At 33.4% G+C, this 9,117-nt stretch overlaps 1 protein-coding gene across 2 annotated transcripts in view; it reads right to left on the reverse strand.

The window, feature by feature from the left end:
• LOC117118551 overlaps positions 1-9,117 on the reverse strand; it is a 30,450-nt gene that overhangs the window by 2,567 nt on the left and 18,766 nt on the right. For both annotated transcript variants that reach the window (XM_033263170.1, XM_033263171.1), the window contains exons 5-7: positions 7,488-7,592; positions 5,563-5,666; positions 4,753-4,788 (exon numbers count right to left, since the gene is read on the reverse strand). In XM_033263170.1, the coding sequence (XP_033119061.1) occupies positions 4,753-4,788; positions 5,563-5,666; positions 7,488-7,592 (245 nt within the window). The remainder of the gene's footprint in view (positions 1-4,752; positions 4,789-5,562; positions 5,667-7,487; positions 7,593-9,117) is intronic.

Genomic DNA, 9,117 nt, shown 5'->3' on the forward strand with positions numbered 1-9,117 from the left:
GGTCATATGTTTCTGAATTATAGCCCTTAGTGGTGGTAACCTAGGGTGATAGGTTGTGACCAGTGGCACTCTGGTCGACCGTTGACGTGGTTTGTACGTCAGTGTTTGAGCACGAGGTATGTCCTTTGCTTTTTTTTAATAGCATTTTCAATGGGTCCTCGATGGTAATTTCTATTCCGGAGATGTCCGGATAGTTCTTCTGTTCGATTCTGAAAATCTAAATCCGAAGAACAAATGCGTCTCATGCGCAATGTGCTTGGCTGTACGGAATGTTTTTTGTACAGTGCGGGGGATGACAGCTGCTAGGGAGCAGGTACATATGCTTATCCGTGGGTTTACGGAAGAGATCAGTTTTAAGTGCACCATTTTCCATGGTCACGGTGATGTCCAAAAAATCTACACTGCTTGTGGATTTGTTAGCAGTGAATATGATTGTGGGATGAGCCGAATTAATGTTCAATAGGAACGTATCCAAACTATCTTCACCATGGGTCCAGATCATGAAGATATCATCAATGTAACGAAACCAAACCTCTGGTTTCTTGGGCTGTAGGGACAGGAAATTGGCCTCAAAATGTCCCATAAATAAGTTAGCAAAAGATGGAGCCATTTTGGTGCCCATCGCTGTGCCATGAATTTGAAGGTAATGACCGTCGCCGAAAACAAAGTTATTATTGGTCAGAATCAGCACTGTCTCTTATACGGAGATGTGATTTAGATGGGGTTTTGCCCCGAATTTGCTTGTAATTTGAAATGCACGCATTAACACCTTCTTCATGAGGGATATTAGTATATAATGACGAAACATCAAGTGTAGCCAGAACAGTATAATTAGGTAAATTTGAAATTTGGTTAATTTTGCGGATAAAGTCCGTGGAGTCCTGAATGTACGAGGGGAGAGCAACAACATATGGTCTCAATAAGTCATCCACATATTCAGAGATTTTTTCTGTAGCAGTACCGTTGCCCGAAATAATGGGTCTGCCAGGATGGCCTGCTTTGTGGATTTTGGGTAGGACATAGAATCGTCCTGGTGCCGGATCGAGCTGGATGAGATGGGGTCCAATTTTGGGATCGATGGAACCTTTTTTAACCATCTTTAATACAGATTTTTCCACTTCCTTAGAAATTTCCGGAGTGGGGTCCTCTGTGAGCTTCCGATAGTGAAGAGGATTGTTTAGTTGTCTTAAGGACTCCTCTTCATAAAATTTAGTGTCCATTACGACAGTGGCAGAGCCTTTATCAGCTGGTTTGATGATAATATCATCACGCTGACGCAAATTGGCGATGGCCTGCCTCTCATTTTTTGTGAGATTGTCGCGGAAATCTGGACTAGGAGTGTGGTTTTTAACGTCCTCCTCAATGGCCTGAATATATATATATATATCAAACAGTCCACAGGTAATATTCCCATGCAGATTAAATTAAATCGCAGTCAATTACTTCGAAAGGAAGAGGTCTCACAATTAGGTGCACAGGGTATTTAATCGGCAAAGACAGTAGAACAAGGAATGCGCAAACTAATTTTATTGTTCACTAAGGGTTATTTTTCCAAGAAATAAGAGTTGGATCTACTTCACTGATATTTTTACTATTTGGCAATACCAAAATATACTTGTGGGATTGGGGACAACGTATCAAGTTGATAGAACAAAGACAAGGTTGTTTCTTTATCTTTGCTAATGGTTAGAGTTTAACATGATCAATATATCAATCATAAATAATGACAGCATCAAAGACACAAATTAACGATTACAAACCAGATAAACAGTCCAGCTTTGTTAAAAATTCGACAGATTTTATGATGTTCAATATTTGTTCAATGTTCAATGAACAAAGCAAAACCAATTAATATGACATCGAAAGAAATTTGGCAATAAACCATGTGCCTGTTATAGATATTAACTTTTGGCAAAATCAAGTGATCTATGGCACATGGGCACATCCATTTGGAGAATGCAGTTTAAAAAGTTGGTTATTTTTTAGGGAACAGATACCAAGGTCAACACTTTCAATTGTCGGAAGATGTTAAACATTATCAGGATGCATCAATGACAGACACATTGATGCTACTGTATTTTATAGACTGCCTTAGACACAAGACTAATAAATGCTTACTTGCCATACCCTATATCAATGTTGGTTATTGCAAATGAAAAAAAAGGAAAATTGCAAGTACTATGGTTACCTTGATGTGTCTTTTTGACAAGTCTGTAAATGACACTTCAATTAAAATATTATCTCAGTCAAGAAAGAATTGTTGATGGGAGAAATATTAATGGGTCTTGCCAACAACATATTTTACTCTTCCAGCACCCAAAGCAGTCATAGTGGTGGCTAAATTTGAGTACCAGAAAAAATTGCGCAAGAACTATAATTTTCTGCCCAATTTTATGGTGTAGAGGTCTGTTCAAGCACTTTAAAAGTGCTTGAACAGACGTCTACACCATAATAACTGAATTTGCTTTAAAAACTAGTAGTATACAATGAGGCTAATTTGAAGGGCATAAGTGGTATGTATGCCTACCAATTTAATCATTAATGATGAGAGAGTGGGTTGGTGTAATGGTTTCCATTGTGGTTCTCGATCTTATTCATGTTTGACTACACCAGTTTGCTCTACACCATGTAGATATCTACTAGCACCAACATCTACCAGTACATTTTTTTTATATTATTGTTACTTCGCCATGCAAACTCTTAAACAATACCAGTATTACCTAATGAAATAATTTCAAGTTTCAAATGTGTAGATGGCAGAGAAGAATAGCATGACACAAGTTTTATTGTTCTAACAAGATATGTTGATCTGCTAATTAAGGAACTCTTATGTAATTTTTTAGATTAATACCGGAGTGGCTGATATTGTAAAAACACTTGACATGCATCTGAAAAAATGTCAGTCATTTTGAGTAAAGACAGTTGGCGTCCGTTCTTCATGTGAATATCACCATTGGACTGGTTAATGTGTTATTAAGTTCGTAATAAAATCTTTTTCAATCGACATATTTACTTTTTAAAAAAATAATGCAGTTGTCATACATGCTAACATTTTGATAGTAAAAAACGGGGGAATTTGGTCATGGGGTTTGGAGAGGTGTTACCATTACACGTGTAACCCCTCCCCTTGGAGGCTTTAGCTATTATGTATTATAAGGGCAAATCTCATGATTCTTATGATATGTATTCCAATAATAAAAGTACGGTATTGATTTTAAATAACTTGTGTGTTTAATTGAACCACATTTTGTCTTGTGTCTACACAAGACAAAATATGCCTACAGGCTATGTCTATATGGATTAATTTCTCATTTTCTAACACTTTTTCAGTACAAGATACAAAATCTGGATTCAATACTTGTCTAAAAGTGCGTTTTCTATAATTACTGGACTGGTATTTTAGCAACTGCAACTTCATGTCCAATTATTCAACATAAGGTCTGGTCCGTTTTCCGTAGTGTGTTATTAAAAAAAGACTACAATTAACGTATAATGCAATTTTTTGTACACTGGAAGAGTGTGGTTATTATTACTGTGAAAATGGCAGCCATTTTGAAATTCAATATGACTGCCATGTATGATTCGTAAGAATCTCACCATTGGACAGGTTGACATCGAAAATATAGGGTTTGCTGCCAAAATCAGTTGATACCTGCTCTAATAGCAAACTATTGTTATTTTTACTGTAAAAACGGCAGCCATTTTAAAATTCAAGATAACCGCCATTTATGATCAGTGAGAATATCACCATTGGAGAGGTTGACATTGAAAATATAGTGTTTGCTGCCAAAATGATGTTGATATTTACTCTAATGGCACAGTTATTGTTATTTTTTATGTGAAAATGGCGGCCATTTTGAAATTCCAAAATGGCCGCCAAGACAATCTTGAAAAAAATTAACCCTTGCATTTTTGGATTCAGCATACCCAAAATATCCAGAAAATGCAATAAAATTGCTTTGGGCAAGCCTATCTCGCGAAATGACACTAGGGTCCACACTATATATGGGTTTATTTATTAAAATATATATATGTTGTTCTAGTAAATGATTTTGTGTACAAAACACAAGGTATATAATTTGGTTTTGGTCTTGAAGGAGATCCAACAACCAATGTCGAGGCAGCGTCGTTTTTCACTAGAAAACACACTATCTGATTCGATATAACAGCAGCATTTGTTTCGACCTAGTGCCTCAAGCCTGGCTGCGACAGAAAAAGACGCTGCCCCTAGTCAGGAAGTAAAAACCTCTTTTTATATAAAAAAAAAAAAAGAATAAGATCATGGTTCATTTGTAATCGCTTCTCTTTCTTTTTCTTTCCTTTTTTAGTACAGAAATATTTAACTTTTAACATTTAAACTAATCACAATTTAGACAATTTGACAATTTAGACTTTTGGGTAATGTAATTGAAAGGTAATGTAATTAAATGTAATGTAATTGAAAGGTATCGGATGCTTGAAAATATTGTAGCGTTGATGCTTGTTTGATTGGTACTGGTAATATGTTCCATTACTTTTATATTCATGATGCATAAGCAATAAATAGAGAAAAACGCATCCTTAAGAATTTAGATCTACATAAAATAAGAAAAATATCAATAATTTTTAGCCTTCAAATGTTTGCTTTGAGCTACGATTCAATATTATATTAATATTTATTTCATCTTCTACAATAAAAAATGTGTGAGTAGAGCTAAGTATTATCCATATTTATTAATATCTATTATTGCAGTTTTTAACTACATTTCTTACCTTCGCTCCCGTTTCATTGTTTGTCCTTTTTGTAGCCTTTAAAATAAATAATAAATGACTTTTATTCGAAAATATGTGTTTAAACTCATTCAGATCAAAATGTTATTAATATTAATATATTGTTTAGTTTTATAATCTGTTTATATATTAAATTACCCCCTGATTCCCAACCTTTTTTATATTGGAGTCTGTTTTAGGTAGCTGAAAAGCTAGAGGGCTGTAATACAAGTTACAATAGCGCACTGTCTTTCGGATGAGACGTTAAGCTGTTGGTCCCGTGCACATTTATGGCCTATGTGCACTTTAAAGAACGCAGTACACTCTTTAAAAAAAGTAGGGGATTGTCTTCCGGTGTACTGCCCAATCACCACTAGAAGGACCCCCACTGGAAATAAGTATTCTTCTAGACTTTTGTGGGCTATCCTTGGTGTTTACACCGAATAAATTCAATTCCAAAACCAGATAGGCACCTAAGGCAATTCTCAATCTTTATATTTTAGAGAATTTAGTGTTAAAACACCTTTTACCTCTATAAAGATATAGGAGCAAGAATCTACCCCTTATGGGAGTTAATTGTGCTATCATCATTATTCATTGCGTATTATCTTTATTTGTGCAATACCTTCATAAAAGTACTGTACATTCGGAAAAATTGTTATGTTCTATGTTCAACTGTTATGTGTTTAACTGGAGTATTTTAAATATTTTTAATATATTTAATATTAGTACTTTTAATTATTATGTACATTTCAAAGTTTTCTAAGTTTGCAATAAAGTTTATTTGAATCTTTGAATATTTCTATTGCTTACCTTTAAAGATTTAGATCTCGTTTTCCAGAGAATAATACAAATAGATAATGTCGATACGATCCCAATGGCGATACCCAGTAAAATTCCAACAAGCAAACCACTACCTGAGCATGGGAAATATTATTTTTAATTTATTAAAATATATATATATATATATATATATATATATATATATATTTATATTTTAATTGTCTCATTAAAATTTGAAATATGTTGTGATTTTATTCAGATTTATGGAGAACAACTGGCGGTAAAATTAGAGTGTGAGACAAATCGTGCAGAGTGGTATTTTGCACATATTGAACTTATAGAAAAGTTTGACATAAACAATATTACAACTTCATGTTTAAAATTAATGTTTGTAGATTTGAATGTGTAATGATGAAAACGTTCATTGAGCAGTCAATTAACAAAGGGGTCAATACACCACTAGGAGAATGACATGATTTCCACATTTTAACATTTCGAATGATTTGTAAACTTTTGGGACACTATTGAAGATCGTTTTTGTTATATGCATTATATTTGTTGCTAACTGTATCTGGGGGAAATATTCACTTGATAATTTTAAGTTTGTTAAAATTAAAACTCGTCATCTTGAAAAACTTACATTCGTTCATTCCTTTGCTAGAACCAATGCCTCTAAATATTCTGTTTTTAATCATTTTCCACGAAAATGGGACAGTCTACCCAATAATAGAAATATCCCATTGAATAACCTATTCCGTGGAAGTTATTTTACTAATAATAATAATATTATTATTAATAATAATAATAATACATGATTTTAATTATTATATTTATTGTATCAGTTTTTGTAAGGTAAACCACTTAATAGTAGATTCAGTTCTCTTTTTGGTTTTCCTCCCTCTTTAAATGTTTTTATGAACTAATTTGTGTCTGATTTGTTGTAAGGCCTCTTGTTTTAAGGCCTCGATAAAAAGCTAAAAAGCAATAGAAAATAAAATAAAAAGTTTTCACAATAACAAAATTTCACAAATCATATCAAATGACATCAAAATCGTTTTTACTAATACAATTTGATCGTTTTCTCATGATGATGACGTCATTTGATTTGTGAAAATTGCTGTTATCTTATACACGATAAATCGTTATCGAATCGTGCTAGTGTGAAAACTTCTCTTATTTTCTTTATGAACAATTGCTTTTTAGCTTTTTATTGTTGATCGTTATCGTCATAGTGTAAACAGGCCTTTACTGTTTTAATGTATTGTTTATTGTATATTGTTTTTGTTCAGAAAGAAATAAATAAAATGAATAACAATTTGCTGTCACATACACTGAAATCCACGCCTGCATTTTGGATTCCGCTTCATAAACAATGAACGAGATGAAGTTAAAATAACTGCTAATGGGGTAATATTTACAAAAACAGCTGTGTCATCTGCTTTTACCCATGTTTTAGAGATAGCCACAACATCCAACTTTTGTTTGAATGCAAAGTTTACAAATTACGTTGTTTTATTTGTTTTTGATTTTCTTAACAGCTAGTCATTAATACAATGTATATAAAATCCTTACGAATTAAACAAAAATATACCATTAATTGTCACTAATGTGGTCGGTGGTGCTGTTATTGTAGGTTCTGTATAAATATAAAAAATGTAAATTACTGGCTAGTTTAAATCTTTAAAAATTAACATTTATTATATTTAAAAGTTACTTATTAATTACAAAATTTAAAAATTTTAAACTTTGTTGGACAATTAAGTTTAACTTAATATCAGTTAATGACAGGTAATAGAAGTAGTTATATCGAGCAATTTAATTTCTATGTATGTGGATTACATGAAGAGTTTTTCCAATGTCTATGTTATCTCCGCTGCTGTCGACGTTTCAGTTGTTGTGTCATATAATAATTATAAACAAATTTTCAGATGTACGTAATAAAGATAAGAACATACCCTCAGTTGTCACTAATGCGGTCGTTGGTGCTGTTGTTTTTTTTTCCAAACAAACCCAACGGCAAATTGTTACAACTTCTCTCGGTAGCTCTGTTGTTGTAGTTACTGTGAGTAATAGAAAGAAATATAATAAAACATAAATTATATTTACTTAATTAACTGTTAATAGTTTAATAAAAGAAGAAAATTGGGACCAAGACTAACAGAAACTTGTTATTAAACCTGGACACCGAGAGGTTTGTTTGCACACAGCCCTAATATATGATCTAAATGTAAGATTTAATACTGCAACTTGGCTTCATGATTGGTGAACGAAAAAAAAAAATGTATAGTTAGGCACAGAGCAGTCGAACCAGAAAACATGTAAAAATAGGCCCACACCAAGCCAACACATGTCTGTCACAGTCTGAGAGTGCCATTTCCGGCCATCGAAAGGTTGCTATTCTTTTAAAAATCTCATTTGGGAGTGAGAACCCACCTCTCAACCCCTTCCCCCAGCTCGAGCCTACGAGCTCAAGTCCCCCTGTCGGACAACTTAGCCCTCAGAAAATATATCCTACAGCCGCCACTGTTTAGATGCTATCCATTGGTAAAATGCACAAATTGGTAAAATTATTAATGTTTATCTGCAATTTACCATTTCTAATGATGAAAATACGATGTGGAAATTCATGAACATAAATCAACAATAACAATGTTTTTAAATATTACTCTAGACAACAACACTGAGAATAGACCTCAGAGGTAACCAGTTGGGGTAGGGGCGTTAGGGGAGGGGGACTAGGAGCCCCCTCTTTGCCACTTTTCGTCCTTCCCCCGTCAGGGACGTTCGCAGAGATTCGTCAGGGGATAACAAAATATTTTAAAACGTTTATATCAAATGTTCATCTGAATTTGATAGGCCTATATAAATTAATCGTTTGGACACCGATGAGATACAAAAAACATCATCCTTAGGTCGAGTTGCCCTGTATAAACATCTAGCAGCTTATTATTTGTAAACATGTCTTGATTTCCCCAAACCTTACTCCCATCTTAGTAAAGTAAAGTAGAGTAAATAGTAGTGCGTTCTAAGCTGTCAACAAATTCAGCCATACTACTAGGACTAATTTTTTTATACTAATTCTTCATTGGTCCTAATTGGAAATTGGAGATTTGAGCTAGGCCCATGGGTATCCGCGGCAGCCTCAATGAAGCGTAACCCGGCTTAACTACAACACAGTAGACAAATACATTGTCCTTAACTCGCCTAACTCTGAAGGTACGAGGGTTATTCGAGGAGCCAAGCAATCAGACTCCTATTAAATTGAACCGGGTCGTCTCCAGCACAAATATGCTCATAAAAAATTTGCCAAAAAAAAAAAAAAAAAAAAAAAAAAAAAAAAACATTTTTCTTACTTTCCTTTCGGCCAAAAGACTTTTCGGTAAAATGTCAGTTTGCCTAACGGTTTTTGGCCAATCATCAGGGGACTGTTAATTTAATATTATTATTTTGTATATTTTTGTATATAACTATGTAATTAAGTTCCGTCAAGTGTTTGTTCTTTATGTACATTATTTTTGTAATTTGTATTTTTATCTTATAATAATAATAATAATAATAATAATAAAGTAATTTTACTAATAATAA

This window comes from Anneissia japonica, unplaced genomic scaffold (assembly GCF_011630105.1).
Source record: "Anneissia japonica isolate Jap-2015-1 unplaced genomic scaffold, ASM1163010v1 scaffold287869_len1821871_cov162, whole genome shotgun sequence".
Classification (NCBI taxonomy): Eukaryota; Metazoa; Echinodermata; class Crinoidea; order Comatulida; family Comatulidae; genus Anneissia; species Anneissia japonica.